The sequence below is a fragment of the Ylistrum balloti genome, unplaced genomic scaffold, assembly GCF_031769215.1.
Source record: "Ylistrum balloti isolate Yb309-2 unplaced genomic scaffold, AGI_CSIRO_Ybal_v1 Utg370104, whole genome shotgun sequence".
Classification (NCBI taxonomy): Eukaryota; Metazoa; Mollusca; class Bivalvia; order Pectinida; family Pectinidae; genus Ylistrum; species Ylistrum balloti.
Genome location: NW_026782129.1, coordinates 685,653 through 711,929, shown reverse-complemented (window position 1 = coordinate 711,929; position 26,277 = coordinate 685,653). Strand labels below are relative to the sequence as shown.

Sequence of the window (26,277 nt, the reverse complement as noted above, 5' to 3'; positions counted from 1 at the left end):
GTTACTTATGCTTGCTGTTATTCATCAGCAGAATTGTTTCAGAAAAATACATGATGCATATTATAATTAGTGTGTAAACATGCAAGCTTCCACATAAATGGAAGTCAGACAATATCAATACACTTTGCAATCTTGCATGTTTTTTGTAGTTTTAAAAATAATTTATTTTCACTAAGAATACAACATATACCAAGTCTATTGGCATACCCATAACAAAACACGAACAATATATCAAATGTTTTAATACTTAATAACAGAAGGTCAAGGTTTTAAGTCATCCACTAAATTATCAAACAGAATTGTAAATCATTCAATCCAGTTCTTATCAACAGCCAAAAAAATTCTACAATTTTTTTTTTCCATTTTCTACAACTAGATTTGTAAATCTCATTTTCTCTCCCTCACACTCACACCAACATTCAGCATCATTCCTGGAGAACAGTTTGAACACAAAACACACAAAAAAGTTGTAGAATATTTCTGGCAATTATTCATTTATGAATAAAAAAAAGGTATTGTTTGAAGCTGTTGGTAACAGACTAGATAAACTGTAAGAATGGTGTGGTTTCTATCCTGATGATATCATCCTATCGTGGACACCTTGAACCTGTTTAATACTCAATGTTCACAGCAAACATGCAGTATATGGAATTAGAATGCAGCTCCTAAGGTCCATCTGTGATCACCTCTCCTGCGTCGGAGTCGTATGATGCTGGCGTCTACAGATGATGCAGCACCTTTGCTCTTGATGTCCTCACGGAGTTTGATATTAGCCAAATTGAGCAATCCTATGTTCCTACTGGTAGCTGTCAGTGACTGGAGCAAACCACCGCCATTCTAGACAACACAAACAGAACACAAGAGGTTAGCTTGTTGTACCCACTAATTGAACTACACTGACAAATAGAAATTTTAAACCAGATTTTGCATTCTATAAAATCACTAATTTTCCTGTAGGATTTATTATCAGTGACTGTGAGGGTACCCAATACTATTAATCCAGAAATTCATATTAGAGAACTGTTAAATTTTGTATTAGTAGTTGTCAGGAATAATTTTCAGCCACGAATTATCTGATAAGAAAACAATTTCAGCCCCACTATAATTTATGATTTCATAGAACATTTTGTTTATTTTGCATTACCAGGTAGACAGAGCATGAACCATTTTATTTCAATCATTATGTAATATATCATTTATGTATACCTTCTATGATATATATGCACATTAAACACATTCAGATATTCTGTCACAGTTTTACATTTCCTGTCCTCATAGGAAAATATGAATGCCTTAATTTTATTCAAATGTTTCTCAGTAAAATTTCTTGTTTGATGAGCTTGGTGTACAGGTGTGTGTGTCCCTTACCTTGATGACCTCCTGAGCCTCTGGCAGTTGTGTGCCAGGATGTCGTTGGAACACCCTCACAAGTGGGCGGTCAAGTCTCTCTCTGGTGGTCAAATCAGCACTGGTCACTGGTCCCTGAAGATGCAGACAGTGATCAGTGATACATGTGATGTCATAAATGACTGATAATTGTCTAGTGACTATTTAAATAAGTGTGTCTAATACCAATTAAATCAGTGACAAAGCCACACTGTTTCTAGCTACATGATGAGTCTGCTTACTATCAACATTTTTATATTGTTCATTATTTTGACAATGTCTATGTTGTCTGTACATATACTGAGTTCATCAACTTCATCAGTGACTATTTGGAGAGTAATCTTTATCAACAATACTTACCAGTGTGTAGCTCCTGACCTTTTCTGAGAGACACCCCTATATGTACCAGTGTATAGCTCCTGACCTGTTCTGTGAGACACCCCTATACTTACCAGTGTATAGCTCCTGACCTGTTCTGTGAGACACCAATATACTTACCAGTGTGTATCCCCTGGCCTTCTCTGTAGCATCATACCAGCGCTGAGCCCTGTGGATTCCATGTCTGTTCTCTCCAAGAGTAACTCCCAGATGTTGCTATGTGAAAAACATGGTGTTAATGGTCAATATTGTATTTACATGCAAAATGACATCAGTTATTATTATAGGCAGTATAAAATACAGATGTAAAAATCCTCTAGTTGTCACAAGTAAGCTCTATAGCAGTAATAGTAACTAGTTACGAGGACGCGACCATATATAGACCATGCTCCAACTTACTGTCTGGAAACTAAGGTTTATCAATACTCCAAGTGCCTTAAATCCTGTGAAAGACTCCCACATTCTAACAACATGTTAAACAAGACTCAGACTGCCTAAAGACGTATTATCATAACTCCAACTATGTAGAAACTTACTGAAAAGGCACCAACTGTCTAGAAACTTGTTATCAAGACATCAATTGTCTAGAAACTTGTTGAGATAAAAATGCTCAAATTCTGGTACAATTACAATGATAAGATTTTCAACACCTTTCCACCAAGAACAATGTAATGGAGAAGCTAAATCTGAAACCCATCAGTCAATAAATGGAAAGAAGATGAAAATGGCCAAGAGAAGATGAAAATAGCAATTAAGTACACCTGGAAAATCTATTAATTCTTTTGTAAATGTAACGTGATATGCATGGTCAAGTTTTGGTTCACTTAACATTATCATTTTTTAAGGGAAAAAATCATTTTAATGATAATTTTTTCTGACAACAAAACAGATTTTGGGTTGTTTTATAGGTTCAACCGACATTCCATTACCAATACAGACATCAACATCTAGTTAATATAAATGACATTTTTCTTTTGTAATACAAATTTGCTGAATCAGGCATTATTCTACAGTGACACAGCATGCATTGCAACACCTACTTTCAGTGTGATGGTCTCAGAGAGTTTCTGTGTGATGCCATCATTGACAGACTTGTGAGCAGCTTCCTTTAGTTTCTCGGTTCTTTCAATTGCTTCCTTCAGCTCTTTCCTAAGGTAGCCACTCCTGGACCTTGCCTCTTCAGCATCCAACAGGGCCTGATCAGCCTCAGGTGTGAAGGGCCCTAGAGGGTCAGCCTGGGTTGTGGCCAGAGCCAGACGAGACAGACGTCCATCCAAGGAAGTTTTACTACGGTGGAGGCCCCCTGGACCTGCCATACTGACTGAGGTGTTACTGATGGAGGACAGGGCATGGTTCAGTAGGTCCAGCACACGTGAACGCTCCTGTAGAGTGGCAAAGAGGCGACGACGAGCAGCATCTAGTACCTATAAATAATGTAGCTTAATTGTCAGTACTTCTATACATCAAAGTTTACTGTAGGTAAGTATGGAAAATACAAATACATGTACATAGTTTTACATAACATCAATACAATGTTATTGTCTGTACAAACTTTGATACATTAACCAAGTTTTGAAAGAAATATGAAAATAACACAAAAACCAACCATGATATTGTTTAGATTCAAAATATGTATGAAATCAATTTAGTATTTAGTTTTTGTTGACTACTTACAGTAAAATTTCAGTCTGCCTTCAAACAAAGAGTCAGTTGATAAAGTGGAATATCAGTTGTTGACTTATAAAATATACAGAAAAATAAAAACCTTCTGTTACTATAAACATTATTTCGAAGTATTTGGGAATTCAATAAGGCCACCAGTATCTACAGGAGTACTCTATAAAGAGACGTTATTCTGGATTAGGATTAATTAACTACCAGAGTACATGTTTCAGCTCGCAGACAACCCTTACCTGAAGTTGTTGTTGAACAGATTTCAGCTGTGCCTCTAGTGCCTTTTTACAGTTTAAAAGATGAGCTCGCTCAGCATTGAGCAAATCATCAGCCCCATCATGTTCCTGATAAAACAAAATTTAACCATTTGTGTGAATTGAATTTACATGTACATATCAATCAGACAAATGATAATTGTATAACAATTTTTTTTTTTTAACATGGTGGTAAATTTGCTGTTTACAAAACATAAACAATCTCATTTTACACAGCAAGGTAAATAGGTCATAAATACATTTGTATATAAAACTACCAATGATATGACATTAAAGAGAAAAATGCTGCCTTTGTTTTCATGTTATAATTGTATAATAATCTGTAGTACAGAACCTCAAGCATAACACATGATAACTGTACATTATCCACACTAGGGACATATCATGATGGCATCATGTAAACATGTACTGGACTTCAACGATAATTTTCCTGACAGTGATGAGACAATTTTAACAAGCTTTGATGGTCATCAACCAATAAACATAGAGAACAAGGATTCAAAATAAAAAGGCAATTGTTGTCCATTTGAAAATTCTTTGATTATTTAGCTCCATCAGAAACTATACACTGAAGCAATAGATTATGAAACGCTGTTTATGGTTGCACCATTTACTTAGAGATTGGTTTTCAACGTTTCTGTCTCAAGACTCCTACTACAGAAAATAAGAATAACTCAAACGGATAATAATGATAGTCACCAGAATGTCATGCTACCATACATTGTATTTCATCAACACCATCAATGGACCCTCCTTACCACAGAATGACAATAAAGGTTTGTTTGATATAACAGAGGCAAAGATAATACCTGTAATATGGTAGTATATATGTATATTTATATACAGACTATACACAAAATTTGTGTTGTTATTTCTACATGGTGCCATAGAAAAGTGAACAAGCGTTAAAATGTTGCCAGATTTCCAGTGTTGAGAACAATGGCTGTACCTCTGTTGTATTGAAATAGGTTTACTTGTTAAACACCTTAATCCATATATACCTGTAGTGTGCTATGAGCTGTATGCTAGGCTTGGTCTGTATTTAATAACACATACTTTTGACCTAGGTGTTTGGGGTGTGTAACCATGAATGGTTGCTATTGTTCATTAAGTATTTGTATTATAACCAGGCACAGTTCTCCAGACACACTCATGTAGACTGACAACCTTACTCAACAGAAAAGTCACACCAATCAAATATATAAAATCTCAATACATATATTCTAGACAAAATAGAGTTCCATTTTGTGCTGTATATATGGTGACCTTAGTATATATATTATTATACTGACAATTAATGATCAAACATTTTGGTAAGTTCCTAAAATAACTCACTATTGCATGTGACAATATTGATAAAGTCTACGAGTAATTTTGTCATTACAATAAGTCATTGTCATAATTCCATTGTTTTCTGTTAATATTTAGTTATAGGGACAAGTTAAGGCTTGATTTAATCACACATTATGATTCTCTTGTGATATGACATATAAATTAATACAAATTTGACTTGATGTTTGATATAAGATATTTGATCTCACCATAGGTCGCCTTAGAGCCTTGTCATAGTAGTAAATATATGATGACCCCTTACACATTTAAGTACAATATAACATAATACATAGATGTTGAAATGTATACATATAGCTAATATTACTGGCATTAAGATGCTACATTTATGCAAAATAATTAAAAGAATTTTAAATGGATTTTTAAAAGTAAACATAAAACAGCCTTGATCTTTTAAAACAGCAAAATTGTTTTTACATGTGATTGTTCACCAAAATTACACAACTGTATAAATACATTTAACATATTAACGACTCAACTGTCATGAAGTTGTATTATAATACTGTATATTACAGTAAAATTTAAAATACTAAAACTAAGAACTAGTTAGTAGAATATCATACTAGGCTTAAATGCAATTCCCACTTTGATGGAAAAAGCTCAATGTATCAGAATTTTTTGTTTCTCAAAATTTATGAAGCAGTGGTTTATTGATATAGAAATTGACCACATTATAAAGTTTGTACGAGAATATAACTGACAGATCATGAAGATTAAGGGCTTACCATAATTAAAATGTCTTAATTTAATGCCATTTTGGTGCAACCTCATGAAAGTGTAGGGCATACATTTAAAAATAATCTTTTTTTATTAAAATTTTTTTGATGCAAGTGGCATATCACATTACACCAGCAAAACAAAAGTCCACTATGAAGTTTTGCTCCAATAAAAATGTTCTTGCAAGATAGTTTTAGAATTAATTGCTATATCAGGATTCACACACCAACATGTAAAGGCTGACACAGCAAGTAAATTAAAATACCATAATGTCTCAGCCAATATTGCTGAAGACAATGTCATAACCACTATGAAAGGATGGATATATCTAGTTTAAATTTTGCTTATAGACATACTTATATAAAAGAAAAAAAATCATACAGAATCTATTAATTCTCAAAGTTTGTGTCATCATTATAATTAACAATAATTTGTAATTGGAAAAGTAATTGTCCTAATACAGGTAGCTACCAGAACTAATCAATACATTTGAATTATTCATACCAACCCATACTGTTGGTGGTAATGGCAGCCTAATTATATTTGATTAGTGGATTCTGACAGGTACAGTCTGATATCATAGCTGATCTACATGAACGTGAAGCAAGATTTTTCACCAAGATTTTTGAGAATCAAGAAAAGAGATGGTTTTATGGGATGTGTAGCTTTTGATAAACCAAACCTTAGTATCATAAAGAATGTGTGATTGAATGATGTTGGACTCTCAATACAACAAACAAACTGCTAAAATGTTGACCCAAAGGCTGTCCTCTGTTCGGAACAAGAACATAGTATGTAAATTTATGGTTTTGACATGTTTCCCTCCAGTGACCTGGAAATGGGTCAAGGTCATGTATTTGAACAAGCTCAATGATCCAATTATAAAAAGAGGCCTCTTAGCTATTTAGATTTCAAACATTATATTAAACATATGGCCACAGATTGATTATAAATCTATATTATATTAAAATTGTGTTTCTATTTCTAAATTTTATGAAGTTTATAATCACAATTCCTTTGTCTGGTTTGTGATGTTTTTGAACATATATATGTATCAGATATTCATCACCAGAAATGGTACATGTCCAAGTACCAGGAAAGGGATGCAGTACATCCTATTAGTCTGTAATCCTGCCACTCTCTGATATTGTCTTTGTTTTGATCAAATCATGTATCATTAAGACACTCTTCGGGCCACCGGTATAGCAGTGTGGTTCTAGCTTCACTTACTGGAGCCAAGTTGTGGTAAAAAAACTAATTGGTAAGTATATAGGGGAATAGGTTTAATAATTAATTGTAAGGACGCCTCATCACATAGAGGTATAGCTGCCACATCTGATGATTTGTTTACATTGGTTACAACCAGTCAATCGTTACCAAGTGATGTAGCTGTGTATCCACGGGTAATGATGCTGTATGTACTTTTTACTTCCGTCACAGAAACACTAACTAAGTCTTGTTCATTTCTGTTCGTTTTCTTTGGTTTAATAACTGGTTGGTACCTATATCAACCTGGACTTTGGTATCTATACAGACAATAATTTACTTGTTATCATTGATATACAGGAGGGGGATTTAAATAAACACAAAACAGGGAATTCAGCCAAGTTTGATTTTCAGTTCATCACAACATATTGGTGCGGTCCTCAGAGACATTTGAACATGGTGACCACCAAGCAATGATGGAATGTAATGTTATAGTGAAACACATTTTTATCAAGATAATAATAATTATCATCTAGACTAAAGAGTATTTAAAATACTCTCTTGTCTTCATGAAGTTTTATTAAGTAAAGCAGTACTGTTATAAATAATTAATTAATTATCATCAAAGGTGGTCTTAGGTGTCTAAACCTAGAAAACTACAAGTCCTTGTGGTCACAATTTGAAATAACATGTCATTTCTAACAGACAGTGGGAAATTATTCATACCTGTTCGAATCATCTATGAAAAAAAAATCAACACATGCAAACAGTTAGCAGTCATTAAGTATTGAAGTGGATATTGAAATCTACATATGATGCAGCAGGCAGGCTGGTGAAATTGATCACTTAGCTACAAACGTTATGCAAAATCTATTGAAATTTGCAGCATAACTTCCTAAATGACTGCATGGCACATAAAACATGAAAATGTAATGGAGTATTTTTTTATTCTTTAATTTCTGTTCCCTTGATTTATAATGTAGTTTTCATAGCAGCTCCACCATGATATAGAGGAAATTATGTCCATTGTGGGCTTGATCAATACACTTCAAAGTGAAGTCATAACTTGTAACTCACTATTACTATGGAATATATATGATGGAGGTATTGCAATGTGATTTCCATGTTTGTTGTATGCATATGTAGACTTGCAATTATGATACTAAATGTTTGTAAATCAATTGCTGATATATTATAATATCTTACCCTGCATAAAGTAATTGTAAGAAAACCAACTTATTTTTCTTTCTTCTTTTTTTCTCTATTTGTTATCATGATTGATATATACAGGCATTACAATTCAAAATTATCTCCCTTTGACCAAGAAGTTCCCAATTTAAAATTCATATACATTTGATAATGATTTCAAAGTTTTCTTGATCATAGAATAGCAAATATATATCCATGTCCTTCATTATAATCAACCTGAATAGCAAATATTCCCCTTGATTTATAATACACAAATCCATTCTTGGATACAATTTGGTCTTGAATTATTTACACACAAACTTGCTCTGCGTAAGCTCTTCTATAGTTACCATGGAGTGTTTTAAGCTACAGTGGGTATGGTCTCTGCTCTACAATAAATGGTTAACAGTACCTGACAGACGTCAATAAATCTACCTAATTCAATTTTAATCATTTATACTAGTGATCTGTTCCACCTGCATTGATCCCTATACTGTAAATGGCCGTACACACTTAGCTATGCCATATAACTAAAATTCCTAGCATACAATAGCTTTCAAACAAATGACTAAATCTGGTATTATAATAAAACATAATTTTTGATGATTATAAGGAAAACTTAATAATTTTTTTCTTTTCTTGTAATCAGGCCATATGCTAATAGAAAAGTATTTTATTCACATATAAAATTGGCCAATTAGTCTTCATGTATTCTCTAATGTGTGGAACTTTTGGTGACTTTGGTATTAGTTTTAATTACCTTACAATTGCAAAACAATATTTAGCAATTAATTTGTGTGTGTTTATTTACATGTCTGGCCAGGTAAATACATTAAGATTTATTGTACAACAGTAACAATAAGCATTCACAATTTTTTGAACAATGACACAAGATTCACTAGCATATCCATGATGTTAAGGACTGGATATATAGAGATTAGCATTTGATTATCTTTATCAATTTATTTCCTTTGCAGCTTTGTAAGATTTCTCTTTCATTGTAACTTAAGAAAGAGAGTAAAATAAACGGTACCCATGCATGTGTAGAGAAACTGATTAATTTGATGGTACCTATTTGACCAATGAAAGTAAAACTGCACCCCTTTCCAATGTCTGCATTTATTACTAATATTATTATGGAAACAATATGATATGGCAATCTCTAGAACAAACATTGATTTTCCAATTAATGAATTTGGAACATATTTATAATACAATAAAATATATACAAAGTAGCTTCATTACATAATTAGCTCCATTATGTATTTTTTCTTTACAATAATATACCACAGTAAAAAGAAATTTGGATGTTTGTATATATCTTATAAATAAAATTAATTTAAAACTGTTTACCTTTACTGTGAAATCAAGATTTTCTAATCTATATACCAAAAGCTGAACAAAGGACTGCATCCTTTCTTTGACTATGATAATTTATTTTTCATTAAACTGGTAATGGATTTTTCACAAATACAGTTCCAAATGGACCTATTAATATTTGTTATAGTTTGTGTTACAAAAGGTGACAAAAGTACAATGGAACAGTTGTAATTGTTTACACTTAAAAACCTTTACCCTTCAATTAACGGTGAATACAATATTAAATAAAGGCTTTGAAAGTTTCATATGGCTGGGTCCACTGGTAAAGGGGTTTGTTACAGGTACAAAGTCTGACCGTATAAATATTATATATATATGAACATGAAAATGATTCATTACATGCAGATCAATAGAACTACTGTAACATTCAAACATCAGGGTTGTGATTAATTTGTGAATGGGTCAATGAAACCTACTTCGCTCCAAATTTATACACACTTAAATGGCTTCTGCATGAGGATGCTGATTGTCACCTAAAAACTAACTAATGATATTTACTTGTACCAATCATGGCAACCCAACTTTTACATATAATTTTGTATAACTTTGGCTTGGTTGTCTTCATGAAGGAATCAAAGATGGATACATAACATTCAATAGAGCCCCATCAAGGAAGGGAACATTTGTCACTTGTATTGACGACACATGTTTGCACCAGAAAGTCAGGTTATACTGTCTCTCAATCAAACACAAAATTACATTACCTTGTCCAGCAACTGAGTGACATTATCAATCAAGGGCCTATTACATATTGGTAACACTGAACTTAAGGCTCACCTTTGTAAGAACAACATTTTATTTTGAAGACTGAATTTAACATCATTAGGTATAAACCAACAGGAAATTAATTAGTAGCTTTTAACAGGGTTTATATTTTCATTTTATCTTGAATTTGGAAAGAAACTTCTACATCATACTGCAGAAGTCAAGTGTACAATTTCTTATTATGGTACAACATGTCAAACTGACCCATATACAGTAAATTTCAGGAAATATTTGTAACTGATTGTAAATATGAATGGTACTAGTGAGTCCTAAGATAGCTTATGATAACGAACACATTCATATACCATGTCTTCTTTAATGGCTGTTTTCCCAAGTTCTTACACAATATTGGGTTTCTTTTTCTTTGTGATATCAATGATCATTTCACTTTAAAACTTAAGGCTTTTATAAAGAATGAGGCTGAGTTGCTCCTGGTTGCAAAGATAGACTGCCAAAATACCCATTTTTTTTAATGAGTTACCAAAATGGTAGCAGTATTGTGGAAACATTCTTTGGAATGCTATATTCCCAAGTCCAAGTAATATTAAAAATCATCAGTCTATATTGCAAAGTTATACAACAGACTCTTCCAAGGTAAATTTTGAAATATTATTGACCCTTTCTTGCTAGGAGCAAAAAAATGTTTTTAGTTTTTGCTGGTCTCTGGTTTCAGGGATGCTGGTTCAAATCCCCACAAAAGCCAGAAAATCTCAGCAGAAAACAACAAAACCAAGCTGGCAGGATTTCGAATCCAGAACCTAACTCCAAACGAGTATCATTTTAAGTAAACAGTAAGCCTGATAAAATATTATCTAGTTTCCTCCATTAACACAAGATATTAGACACTTTGGCAGACAGATGACCAAACTAGATATAATGTCAAAATAAGCTGAGGAAAATATGGTGCTAACTCTGGTATACATTTGCATGTAATAGACAATGTTTTGACACAATAAAATGATTTTTTTTAACCTAGCGACAAGCATATCTGACAAAAGCAAGGTTACTTCTTTGAATTGAATGTTAGTCAGCTGTCAGACAGCTCTCAATGGAATTAGCATACATAAGCTACAGTATAAACTGTAAAGCAGACCTATGAACAATAAATGGACAGATGCATATTCTAATGTAACATTAAGCAGCAGCACAGTTCATCAACATACCCTTTCCTTTGAAGGTCTGGATACTCTAATATCTTGACTGTCTTTGTTCAATCTGATATCTTTTCTGGTGTGCTCCAAGGATTTTTCAAGTGCCTCTTTTCCTCTCGAGAGAGCTTTAATTTCTTCATTTGTGTCCAAAAGACTCTCCCTAAGCCTGGCTACCACAATTCTAACTTCTCTTGTATATCTGTGAATTTCATCGTTGCTCAACTGAGCAACTGTATCCCGAAGATGAGGGAGAGGGTCTAATGCCCTTCCAACATCACAACTTTTGTCACTCTTTTGAACGATTGTTTGAGATATTTTTATCCCTTTCAACGTATTGTTTCTCCATGATTCAGGTCCTATGGTGGTTGCTGCTTTAGTTCCCAGCATGTTTGTGGCTTAAACACCTCGCTCCGTACACAAACAATGGCTGTCAGAACCCAACTGCTCCCTGTATCCCGTTACGTGTTGGTGATTATTGACAAATTCTACAAACCCAAGACTGGCGTCGTTCTCTGTGTGACGTTGCTCATGGAAACGGAGCTTCGCGGACCACTTCCGTCGTCCGTGTGCTTCCGGTTTACCTATTTCTTTCTCATTGGCAATAATTTTGTTCAAATTATAAGCATCTAATGTCAACAATCTCACTACCATGATTAATTTTAAAATATATAAGTATTTATCAAATAATAACATTTACTATGAATGATCAAAACATAAAGTATACCTGTAATTATCGATTGATCACAGGGTAAGGTAAAACGAAACAAGGTCATTACTGGAATGTGAGTCATTTGTTAACCTTAAGTCCCAACTCACTCGTTCTTTTGACATGACAGCCTTAATAACGCTAATTACAAGCAATGGCTAACGCTGATTTAATCAAGAAAAGAAAATAATTGTGTCGATGATTAAATTTAATATATTACGACCTTCACCTTTGGGAATGTTGGGTTCGCACCTAACAGATGTGACGTCATGGGATAAAATGAGCTGTCTGTGAGAAGAGAAGGGGGAACTCATCCGGGGATAGTCATACTGTTCTTCATGAATTTAGTGTCTGAATATTCGTATTGATGACTGGAATGGTAGAAGTGGCTTCCATCCCACCGTGGAAGCTGAACATTATGGAAAATGGACGTGTGTTTGATGATTCAGGTGAACCGGGAGGACATTCCAACGATAAGTATAACAACATAAATGACATTCCAACATGGAAACGAAGTTTTGTGAATCCGGACACTAATAATAGTAAACCTCGTGATAATGTACGGTCCAGTAGTAGTTCCTCGGTAGATATTAGATCTAGTCATGTAAACAATAACATCCCCTATACATCTGCCGAGGGAAATAGAGTTAAAGTGAAGTTTAGTTTAGGGGGCGACACTACGGAAGTAAGTGATATGAAGGAAGATAGGGAGACATCTACCTCGGAGAAACAGCCTACTCTAAATAGTAAGGTGGCTATTGACAATACACATTTAAAACATGTTCAGAGCAACCCGTTTTTCGTGGAGCTTGGTGGGGTCACACATCCGCATGGTAAGTTGATAAATGATTCACTTCCTGAAAGTCCCCAGTTATCACGCAGCGACAGTGTCAGTACTTGTACCACAGAGGATGAAGTGAATGACTATAGCCCACACTCTGGCATAGTTGAGAAATTACGTAAAAAGTTTACCTCACTTTCAAGCCATGAAAAGACTCTGCAGGGTGCTGCGTCAAGGCTTAAGCGATATGGAAGCCTGGACAATTTGCTTGGAAGAGGGTCTTTACAATCAGAAATATCAGAACCAGTAAAATCACCCAGTCAGAAGAGTTATTTGAGAAATAACAGTCAAACTGATGTTTCTAAAAGTTCAAGAAGCAGAGCTGATGGCAAAAGAAATAGTTTGGAATGTAAGAGCTTTAGAGACAACAGGGATGGAACTACAGATACAGTAACACCAGCATTGCAAAAACCACCTAAAATCATATCCAGCAAAACTCAAGTTACCAGGAATGATTCAAGCTCAAGTGTGGAAGAACAAAAATCACCCAAACCACCAGTTCCAGAGATGCAAATTTCATCAGATGACATCATAATCATTGAACAACCTTGCAAATCTTCTGCTAGTCCTAAAAGTGCTGATAATCAGGATGTGAAAACTTTAAAAAGTGAAAATGAGGAAGGTGAACTTCCAAAACCAAACACTGTTTCAACATTTAGGACATTATTTGAAGCTAACACAAAAGTCAGTAGGAGAAAAATTCTTCCTGATGCACCAAGGTCACCTATGTTCATTTCTGCATCAACTCCAAAACCACCAGTGTCAAGGTCAAAACCACAGGTTCCACAGAGAGAGAAGCTGCCAGCAGTAGACAAAATGACCAGTAAAGCTGAGACACAAAGCTCCCAGGAAACAGATTCTGATGACAAGTCACCAGTTCCTCCTCCAACCTCAAAAGTTACACCAAGTATACCATCCCTTTCACCATCAGGTTCACCGTCAGAACAAACAGTAGCAAAGGTAACAGTATCTTCTTCTCAAACCCAGGATTCATTCAGTGACAATCATACTGTTGCATCGATGCCAATGCATGACAAACCTAATGAAAATGATGCTGTAATGGAAAAACCTGCATCAGTTTCAAAAGACAAACAATCTACTGATAACATTGAGATTGTAAGCAGCATAGCTAGCAAACCACCAAGAGCTTTTGACTCCCCTGTGACAAAGAAGAAAAATATTGGTGAAATGAAATCCATATTTGATTCCAATATCATTGCAGCTTCAGGACCAAAACCAATACCTGTTCTAAAACCAAGAAAAACTGTTCCAAAGAATGTTACGCGAGTTACTGTTGAAAAGGCAAAGGAACTAGACACTTCAACCTCAAGACCTAACGGGATATCTGTTCAAAATTCTGTGGTTTCTGATACCAAAATGGAAAACAATGAAACAAAAGCTAACTTAGACTTTCCTAAAAAGAAAAGTGTAGCTCCAGTTCCACCTCAAATAGAATTACATCAGAAGCCAAAAATTCCAGTGGAACGAAAACAGATATTCGATTCAGCTTCAATAGTACCTGTTTCATCGAGTGATCAGGACTCTCAAAATCAGACAGAAAAGAAGCGAGCTCCACCAAGACCAAAAGCAATGGCACGAAAACTAAGCCGTTCAAATTCTGTTGAAGAAGATCCTAACAAGGCTTCAGATAAGGAAGTAATAATTGTGGCTGAAAAGTCAGTTCCAAAGGAATCACAAACCCCTGCAGCAACGAAACCAGAGAAGGAAATGAAGCAAGTTGTACAAGCTGAACTACCACCAAAATCTGATGTTCCGCCAATTCTGAATCGGTTCTCCCCAGTAATTCATTCATCCAAGAGTGATGACAACAATAAGCTCAAAACTTCAGAACAGGATGACCGCAACAAATCATCTCTGGCATCCAATGCTGGCTCTACTCCAGCAACTAAAACAAGCAACTTTGAACCTGTTGGTGTTTTGAACCAAAAAAATGAAGAGCTTAACAGTGCTAGTGGGAGACCAACCAAAGGAATCCCCACAATTATCGCTAATAGGTTCTTGAAAGACAGAAAAGATGTTTCTCAGGAGAACAAAAACAATGACAAAGATGATAGTGATGATGAAACTAATCATAGTTTAGTAAAACCAAGTCAGTTTAGGGCAAAAGGACTCATGAATGGAGCTATATCATCCCCAGTGCCAAAGAAACGAGGACAATCTAGTGAAGAAACTGCATTAGATAAAACTCGTAAAAATGTTATTGCCAAAAAGAATAACACTGGGTCATCTAACATAGATGATCTTATACGAGGGAAAAAAAATAGTCCCTCCGCTGTGTTCAATTCTAACATGATTCCGGCTAAGCCGGTATCCACTACTAGTGCTGCCAATAACGGAGTTCCTCCTTTGGATCTTACATTAATAGAAGAAAAGAAGAATCATCCTTATCAAGAAGGTTATATACCTACAAAGATTGAGCCTTGCAAGATCAAATTTATTGGTGCTGGTATGAAGGGGCCCACACAACCCTTGGCTAAGACAAGAAAGACTAAGGTAGGCTCTGTATACTGGCACTACTCAGGCTTTTTGACATAATATTGATTTGTCTTTCATGTATATAGAGTTTGAACATTCACCTCTATGTGATGTGGACAGTTATCAAAACCCAGGGGTATAATAGCAATAGGTTTATGTTTAATAGCATATTTTGCTGAGTACTGAAGTTTATAAATGTTATCCAAAGAGTTGAGGTAACTGTCTGCATCACACAGAGGTGATTGGTTATTTTTCTCCCATCCTTCTCTATCATGTCACCAGAAGCAAAAATGAGACATCATTACTTTAAAAGTCATATGTCCCTCCTGTTGAACCACCTGTTTTTTTCCTGCCTCTTTCAAGCTGCAGTAGCCTTGTAGGCCTAGATATCTGATAGCACTCATTAGATTATTGTTGTACATATATTTAAGTTTATGCAGCCTTATGTTATGTAAGATCTTCACAATTTATACATTGATATTGTATATTGTTGGTGCAGCTGGGTTTTAAGATTTGAGCTTTGCTTTCCTCTGTCATTTTTGGTGATAAATGGTAATTGTTCTGTATAATTTTAATGAGTACTTCAGCATAAGATATTATGGTATTGAATTTATCGTTTAATCTCCAACTAGGATCTGAAAATCAAGACAGTTATTGATAATTATTTGATAACCTTTTCTTTTTTTTCTGATTTAGTTATTGGCCAAGACTGATAAATCATGTTGTTTTTGCAGTGTTGGTACATGGAGGTAATGAGTACTTATGTACTACAAGTCAACAAGGTTACTAATATTCAGATCAGATAACAGAAAATGGCCAACATACATTTATTCTGTTGAGTTGATTTTATTCATACTTGAATAATGAGGAATGGGAGATCCAAATCCCAAAGTGTACAGCAAAGTTCTGTTGTGCCTAGCTGTCTGACTCCACAGAGAATACATTGAGTCTGGCTATTCGTAGAGTTATCAATAGGTAAAGATGACCATGACAACATCATGGTCGTCTTACTTTTTCATACATGTTAACTAATACTTCTCCTTAGTAATCAGTTAAATGCAAATTCTAGATGACCATCAAATTTGCAAGGGTTATGATATCATAGGTTGCTATGAGTGATTATGACCTAAGTCAATGTCGAGTGGACGTTGATTATATGTATACATATTCTGATTAAATGTCAACAATCGAGCAGAATTTACTGAGTTCTGTGTTACTGTTACATAAGTTTTATCAATTTTAACTATTGGAATGTCACTAGAATGATTCTTAAAAAAGGATTAAAGCCTTTTCAGCATAACTAAAGAGAATCGACATGAAAGAATGTGATTTTGTAAATGAACAACTCTACCTTCCACTGTCAACACAAGTAAGATATATAGAGTAGGTGTATTTATGGTAATACAAATGTCATGCTATGATGATCATGTTTCATTGTGTGTAAACTATAGGAACTATCTCTTGGTTTGTGTATAGGGTTCAGAGGGGACCTGGACAGTATAATCCTACTGTACACATGTACAGTCAGATCATATAAGGCAAAGGTTCTATAATAATTCTTGTAGCTGCCATTAATGCTGGTATAGTTACAGACTAATTCATGTCATTTGGGCACATATATAGCTCTTAATCAGCACATCTTGTTCTGATTCATCTCAATTGCATGCCAAAAATTCCATAAAACCTATTGTTCTTGTGTTTTCACTCTTACTGTCGATATAACCATAGATTAGAGTGGTTTTGCTTAACCTAGTATATCACAACATCCTATAAAACATTAATTACTTGTCTTTACAGTACTTATCCTAATGAGTAAGTCCGGTTTGGAGAAAAGTTAAGTGGGGCATGATCGTGTCATAAAATTTTTCTTCAGTCACCATGGCTTGTTTAGTATTTTCCCCAACATCACACGTATTTGGTTTGGAGGTGTCATAATACCTGGTCCTTAGAATACTCCCTTGTAGCCTAGTATAAGTAATTTAGTATCATAGATATGGCCAAGATTTTGGATCCTGTTATTTATAGAAAGACTCTAGGAAAGAATATTGTCTTTACAATAAAACTATATGTTTACAATAAGAACTCCAGTAACCCGAGTGTACTCCAATTAGAAGATACCATATTATATATAAGTTGCTTTCATTTTGTAACACCCATTTGCATGCATTAGAGTTTTTTTTTTTTTTTTTTGCAGAAAAGTCAGTTGGTTGAAATTGTTTGTATGTGAAATAATGGCTGACCATTAAGATGTTAACATGAGTAAGGCCTGTGGCTGTACATGTAGCATGAGTCATGTTATTCAGAACTGTATTATGTTTCTTTAGCATATTTACTGATTTAATGCTTGTTATATCATTGTCTTTCTGAACAGAATAAATATCACTTCAAAGTATTATAATACAAACATTTGAAGTCAGTCTATCCTAACGTTGATGAGATTAGCCACTCCTAACTGTCCTGTTATTTCCTGCTTTACAATACCTATTATGATGTACCTAAAACCAAGCCCAGTAGCTATGCTGTTTAAAAGTGACTGAACTGTAGATCTGTCATATTAACTTTTCTAGGGTACCTGGTCTTTTTCTCCCTGTACTTTTTCAGGATTCTCTGAAAATCTTACTTTTTTCATATTTTGGTCTAGTTTCATCATATTTATGTTTGAAGTATCATATTCTATTCACAAATCAATATATTATTTGTTGATTTTGTGTAACTGGTAAAAGCTCAAAAATTGTTTTATTGTTTTACATCATGGATAATCCCTGTATCCACCTTGTATAACCATCTGTTTTCTTTTATGGTAGGGATCTCCACACAAAGTACATATTGTATAATCTCAAATGTATGATACACAAAGCTATTTGTTTACTATAAGTTACATCACTTCAAAAATTCCATTTAGTATAAAGTATCTGGATAAAGGCAGGGATATCCTTTGTGGATTAACATTTTGTTTACATTATTGTGGTATATCCAGAAACTGTTTATGTTACAGTTTCTTTTTGTAGAGCTGCACTAACCCACAACCTTCAGCCAACTTGACAATCTACTATGTCTACCTGATCTTGGATTCTCCCACCTAATCCCAGAACACAATCCTAACACCAAAACCCTCTATAGTTACACATCTCTCTTTCTAAATAAAACCCCAAGATGTTTTCAAAGTCTTTTTCAATCATCTTAACAACATTCTTCCTAAACCTGTGTACTCCCTACTCCCATAACATATTTCTGTGACAAGGATCCCACTTTAACTTCCATTCTCTATATAACTAATCAAACAACATTGTGCCTGTAATTTAAGAGACTTCTGTTTTATAATTTATATCCATCCTTTATGACCTCATCCCACTTGACTTTACCCAATCCTAATGTAACAAATTTGTAGACTGCTTTGGGCGTTAGGCAGAGAGGGTGGGGATGGGGGAGGGTGGAGAATGGTGGTTAGGTAATGATATATAATATGAATTATCCATAGTCCCATAAACACATCTACACAAATCTTTAAAACTGATCATGATTTCAAACCAGAAAACATTGCATAGCATTTTTATTTATTCTTTTATTTTTGACAATGATAACAAATGCAAATATCTTCATACCAAAATTATATTTCCAAGCTTATTCATCAATGATATTAGGTTACATTTAAGTAAGTAGATAAACTGATAAAATATCAAGTGAATATGTTTTATCAAAAGTTTCAACATGCATACAGATGATTTAAGTTTTATGACATCAAAAAGTGTATGGTGTACTGTTCATGTTGACCACTTCAATATCACACAATATTGTTGATTTTTATGAGTGCATGTTTAAACTTCCTGTTTGATTTTAAACTGCAGCTGTGGCCCTTGAAATTTAATATTGATAGCTTGATATAGACGGATGACCTGATACTGTATCAGTTGATTTTCTGTCAACAGATAATTTATAGATTAGGAATTTTATTTTAAAACCTCTAAGTGTTGTGCATTTTCGTATTTTGGTACTGATCGCAGGGAGGGGAGTAAACATCTTTAGTTGTGCATTTGTCATTTTGAGTCTAATTGGAAGCACAGAATAGCTGAAGTAGCACAGCCATTTTTTATTGTGAAGTGTAATAGTTTGTTATCTCTATTCCTGGAGAAGTGTTAAATGGATCATTTCCAAATACATTGGCCCCTAGTTTTGAACAGATTAGGAAAACAAGATGGCAGACAGGTGGCCATCTTGGATATTGATAGTTATAAAGTTTATCACTATTCTTAGAGAAGATGTAATGGATTATTAAATTTCCAGTCACCTTGGTTCCTAGTTGTTAATTTGGAACTGATCAGGAAAACAAGATGGCTGACATCTTGCCATCCTGGATTTCGACAGTTGTAGTTGTGTTATTGCCACTTCTTTAGAAGTACTAGGTGGAACACTTATTCTCTTGTGCTTTGTCTGTTTTGGGTCTAATTGGGGAAAAATGAGCAGCAGGTAGTCATCTTAGATTTCGGCACTTATAGTTGGTTATTGCTTAGAGCTCGACAGACAGTGAGTATAGAAAGGTGGCACCTGCAAAGCTTAAGCAGATAGATCTTGTCAAAGTTTTATGATTAAGAATCACATGAGCTGGTGTCAACAGTTTCATCACGATCCGTTACAGCATTATAGGGCATGTTGCTGTAAGTGATTTTGCCAGCCTTGGATTAGATAAAACAATATCTCTGGAAAGCTATACTTAAATCTAAGATCTAGCTTACCACATGTATTTTCATTATACCCCATTAATCCCGTGTAGGCTGTTCAAGCTAAGTTAGATATAGAATACTACTGAGATTGTCTGTTTATGTATACACTGACACACTCACAAATTATTTCTTACTTAGAAGTTGTACCTTTAGCACTAGTCAACTCACCACTGGACTTTAATATGTTTCTAAAATATTGATAGGTAGATAGATGTGTTGACAAGTATGTTAGGTGTATTTGTTGTCTGACTGACTCTACACAATACATATATATATATATAGTATAGTGTCAGTTTTAAGAATTTAAAGGATATTTTTACTTAGACTTTATGTAATGAAGGGAATTCAAAACCACGTCTCTGTTTGCTGCTAGTACAGACACAATATTCTATAACCATACAACTGATCACATAATTGTTTGTTAGGACTGGTGGGTATCAACCCACAGTGATCATGAAAGACTAACGGTGTATGTTGTATGTTGAAAGCTTTCCTCTTCAGGCCTATATCTTAACCCTTTATTAGGTCTTTGATCAGATCATTAATTATACAAAGACTGTCACATATGGTTTAAGGTTCTGCATTGGTCATTGAACTTAGAAGATGGAAGAAACATGCTTTAAGGTATAATAATCTAAATGAAGAATCATTTGATGTTTATACTTTGCCAGCTCTTGTTTTTTTTTGTGAAAATGTTTCTAAAACACATTTCTTATTCTATTCAAATATCTGTGGTGGTTCAACAGGTCAGTGTCTGAATAAGCACCATGATGACAACACTTTTATGTTGATGAGGAAGATATATGGTACTCTGTACTTTTGTAGGGAAAGACAGCACAGTACGTAAAGCTGATATATTTCTGTACCTAATTACAAAACAGAAGTGACGATCATAGGCCCCATTTCTACAAGCCCGTGATTCAGTGTATGTGTTCTACCCCTGTATTATACAGAGACTTTGACATATATTTCCTTTCAATTGCTAGTGTAGTGGAAACTTTGAAAAAAACACATTTGGTGTAATGTGGTTGAAGATGCTTAAACATCAGCGAGCTGCTTTACCAGCTACGAGGAAGCAAATTGTTCCGTATGTTATGTCAGTATATTTATTTGTTTAGATCAAGCTTGTCTTGTTCAAATATAAATCTGGAACAATTGAAATTTCAGTTCTTTAAATCATTACAAGGGTAAACCCCCCATGTTAATGGCTCTACAAGGCGAGGTGTTTAACCTAAATCTGGTCAGTGTTGGATGTTTATGAGTCCTGGCGTCCTTGAATTGTTTACAGATAAAGTTTCTAGTCTAGTGCTTGACATATTTGGACATATAATAACCTGGCAAACAACTGTCCCTTAACAGGACAATAATGGGTACTTGGTCTATACAGGCCTCACAGCAGGACATTCCAGACTGGTTAGATTGTTACCTTACTATTGACGACCATTATACTAAAACACTTCTCCCAAAACAGAAAGCTTGGTCTGATAGGAGGTGGGTGGTTTCTGGACAGTCTCATGTTCTTTGAGGCCATCATTTCAGTAGATCATTACCTACAATAGAAAACCATAATTATCCTATCATGAGTATATTTAGGTAAAGCACCTGTCATTTTGCACTGTCTGTTTGCTTTATTGGTAGTTTTTTTTTATTACATCCTATAAATTACTAGAAGTGTAAATTTAGGAATCTTAACTTTTGAATACATTGCATTAATGAAAAAAAATATTTTGACGAAATCAAATAACTTGAGTATACTGTCAACACTGGATCTGTCTGTGTGAGTTATTGATTGGTAGTATCAGCTGACAGGATTTTTGTGCTTTGTCCTTCATGTATCATCTGTATAAGTTTGATGAACTAATTGATTGTTGAAAATAGGTTTTCCTCTGTGACCTTTCCTATTTTCCTGTCCAATATAGACATTTGATATAATTTTATATCCTTAATAGAAAAGGTGTGTAAGTGAAAAATATTATCGTGTTGATCATAATTGATGACCTGATTGAACTCTTAGCTCGGATTTCAAATATATTAATTAACAAGAAATAAGTTTCTCGTCCTATAGATAACAATGAACGTACCCCGATATACCCGAGTGATGGCATTCATAACTCAATTACATAATCGCTATATTGATCTTTGGCCTGAAAAGTATGTCATAGCTTTATTTATTGAGGAATTGTTTGACCAATGGAATACCTATGAGTGACCTACATTTTTAAGCTGTCTTAACTCCAGAATAGATGTTTTTCCTTCTGATACTTTTTTGATTGAGTCGCTTATGATGAGTCAGATCAAAAGGTGCAAAATGGATGACTGAGCTTTTCTACATGCCAGATCAATGAGTACACTGTTGTTGGCCTCAAAATGGGACAGGCAATCTGAGCCCTGTATAACCCCTTTAAATTGCAATGCAGATTGATTTGAGGAATTAAACTTCATGCATAATTCATTAACAGTAATGCATTCTTTTTTGACGTCGACTTGTCTCCAGCTCCTCTGGAACTGCATGATACTTTCAGCTCGGTGGAAGTGTTGTACCATTGTTGTTGATTGTTTGTGTTCTATGAAAGCTGGCATTATGTAGGCCATGTACAGCACACCAGCACACTGTCAAGGCTCAGCAGTGTTAGACAAGTGGTGAATATTTTATGATTTTCTTCGAAAAAGAGATGGCCCAAGATTTCATGGCTATGAACTAATTCAGATCTGTTGCATATTTCAGACCAGTTTTTTCCTTTAGGTTTATGTAAAGCGCATCTTATCATGCAAGTTTTAGGATAAGTAAGGATTCCTTCTGTGTGTAGACACCTACTTTGTAGGGAAGACTTGGGGGAATAATTTAACCATGATATCAATGATATAGTGCTTCAACAGCTGCATTTGTAGAGACAGACATGCTACTGAGAAGATCTATGGACCTTTTTTGGAATAATCAAATCAGCATTGAAAAATATCTTGTTGCCTTTGAAATACATTACCCTCAGCTTGTCTAGCCAAACATACACATTTTTGTAGTATATATATGTGAGCTGTGTAATCTATTTTTAGTGGTATACATATTGATTTTTGGTGACATTCTAACACAACAAAAGGAATGCTATGTCTGATATCTCAGGGGAGGTAATTTTTATTGATAGTATCAAGGAATTGAAATGGGAAGATCAAATGGAGAATGTGATATAGTAAAGAGTATTGTTGATGTTCAGCTTGTATCGGAGTTCAGTTATTTTAACATGGTGATTACAAATTATAGTACTTGTATTGGTAAGACATTCAGAAATCATTGATAATTTTCTTACGTTAAATTTTATTGAATTCCGATCAAAATAAATGTTAAGACTAAAATTTGACATGATTATTCCTATTGGTATCTAAATGAATGTTGTATATGAGTGACACTGTGCCACCTCCATCATCTACACATTAAGGTTTGGGAAACAGTAATATAGTAATCTATGAATTTACAGCTGTTTAACTAAATTTTTCACCTCAGTGATCTAATATCCAATCATCATAATTTCCTAAGACTGCAATGTTTATAGTAGAGTGACAGCTGGCAGTGTTGTATAGATCAACATTGTGATAATGTAGATACATCATCTACTGTCACAGTCCAGACAAGTGATTCTGTAGGAACATGTTGCCATGTGTATATCAATATTACCAATAAATCAATAATTATGTGAGACAGCCATTTTCTGTAAAGTATATCTAGCTTGTCATATCCTGATAATCCACAGAGGGTTGAAATTAAAGAAGGTGATTTTTACTTGGACTTCAGCACCAAAAATTGGTAATAATGCTCATTTATTGTTAGATCATTTAAGACAACTAAAATCATGACCAAATTATTGATGTAGAATATTTATGTCCTGTTTTTGGGGGGTAAAAAACAGCTTATTATGATAATTTGCAATAAATGCATAAATCCTTTTCAGGTTCAGACTTGTACACTGTACTGGACTGTTAGCAGTTCTGCATGTTAACAAAGACTTAAGTTATTTTGGAGAGTTACTGTAAATAAAATCACAGCTAGTAAGTTATAGGTTTAAGGCAGAGAACTTACTAAGTTACTAATTGAAGTCCTGTTTTCCCTCCACTGAAATCATGATTCAGAGAGAGTTAGTTTCTTGTCCAAGTAGTATAGACTTATGCATAAGAGGAGTTTCCATGTAGGTAGGTGAGACACAATTTTGTCTGAGATCAGATCTTAATCCTGCGACAATGCAATATAGACAACTTTTTCTTCTTCAAAAGATGCAAAAACATCGTTAAACATTTGTTCAGATAACCAAGGTGGTCTTTATAGACAGGTGTTGATGTTGATGTCACACCTGTGTAAATCTAAGGACAAATTACTACTAGGTGGCTTTTAGATAGTGTACTGGCAGTGACCAAGAGGTGATGGAAGAATGTAGGATGGGAGGTAAATATTTGTGACGGTGTTGAGGCTGTATTTCAATACATTTCACATATAAGCATGATAAGTAGACAGATATAAGGATACACTGACAAGTGTTTAATCCCTACCTGGCCAATCTTGGCAACATTTCCTTAAATGATTCACAAATATCTAGTGTCTATCTCCCTCAGTACACATCTCTTAAGTCAAGCTCAGTAGGGCCTCACCTGTTCTATTCAACAAATGCACTTGGATCACTACCTACATGTATTAAACCTAGATATTACCACCGTCTGAAACTAGTTTGAAATATTCATAATTTTGTTATTGCAAAACGCCATTGATGTGGTAATTTCAGTAAATGTTTCTGCATCATTTGATATGATAAGTTGTATTGATGACGTTGATAGATTATAGGTGATCAGGTGTAAGTATGTAAACATCAGAAATGTATATTTTAAATTGTTTGCCAACTTATAGCTTAAACTACGAAAAGGCATAATAGTGTATTCAGTCTTAATAATTGTGTGCTATTTATAGGTATTACTGAAACATTGTCGTTACATGAGAATTTTCCACAATCCTAAAAAATAACGACTAAAAAGCTGTCCTTTCCATGTTGTGGAATTTGATAAAACTGAAGTGGTGACAGGACGGAAACCCACAATTCAGTTAGGGACACTGATCAAGGATAGGGCATTTTTTATTTCAAATACAAAAGTATAAACATATTGAAAAGCCCTTCTTTGCCCACTTCAAGACATTTTATAGTATATAATGTAGCATTAAAACAGGTGTGACAAAGAACACCTTCTAGCAAAACCTTTGATGTCTTTCTTTAATGTTATCCCATGATTTTGTCAGTGTGTGTACTGTCATTTTATTGCGTGTACTGTTATTTTACTAAAATAGAACTCAGGTTTTAAAGACAAAATGAATACTAGATGCCTCTATATCATAAATTTATGATGTCAAGACTAGATCTCTAAAACAACACAATGTTTTAAATTATATTACTCAGCAGGATGTTTGGGTCATGATTTCATTTGTTCCCTCATATCCTGCATATCCCAGCTTCTCAACAAAGCTGATAGGCTCTGTTAATCTAGTAAACAGGAATTTTGCAGTCAAAATCTTGGAACCTTGACATGTTACATTGAAGACTTTGTATGAGAGAGCGATGCCTTCAGTAGAGAACTACCAAATGCTGGTTATAGCTTCTGAATTAGATCCACATTTCATACTTTTTTGAAGTTAAAATCTGGTAAAGAAATAGATTTGCCCATATTGCTCACTGTGCATTTAAAGAAACTATTAACAGTCAGTATTAATATACCTTCTACCTTGTTAATAAATGATAAAAAGTAACAGTGCCAATCTGCTTCCAAGTATTTCCCACCAGAAAAAAAAGGTGAAGGCAGCTAGTGAGCATTGTTAGCCAGGTACAGATTTTAAGAGTGGGCATTGCCCACAAAACAAAGAAATTACAAACAGCCAATGTTGTCCACCAAGCAATCCAAGAAATCACAAACAGCCAATGTTGTCCACCAAGCAATCCAAGAAATCACAAACAGTCAATGTTGTCCACCAAGCAATCCAAGAAATCACAAACAGTCAATGTTGTCCACCAAGCAATCCAAG

General features: G+C 34.4%; 2 protein-coding genes across 2 annotated transcripts in view; one reads left to right on the top strand and one right to left on the bottom strand.

Moving 5' to 3' along the window:
- On the bottom strand, positions 1-11,968 carry LOC132550097 (coiled-coil domain-containing protein 105-like). The gene is made up of 6 exons (XM_060214111.1): positions 11,483-11,968; positions 3,678-3,782; positions 2,805-3,188; positions 1,885-1,980; positions 1,369-1,482; positions 1-837 (listed from the first exon to the last, which is right to left on the bottom strand). The coding sequence occupies exons 1-6, from the start codon at positions 11,855-11,857 to the stop codon at positions 652-654; spliced, it is 1,260 nt and encodes a 419-aa protein (XP_060070094.1). The 5' UTR covers positions 11,858-11,968; the 3' UTR covers positions 1-651.
- Positions 11,969-12,543: 575 nt separating this feature from the next.
- Positions 12,544-26,277, top strand: part of LOC132550094 (proteoglycan 4-like) — a 31,490-nt gene continuing 17,756 nt past the window's right edge. The window contains exon 1 of the mRNA XM_060214108.1: positions 12,544-15,531. Coding sequence (XP_060070091.1) covers positions 12,544-15,531 — 2,988 coding nt within the window. The remainder of the gene's footprint in view (positions 15,532-26,277) is intronic.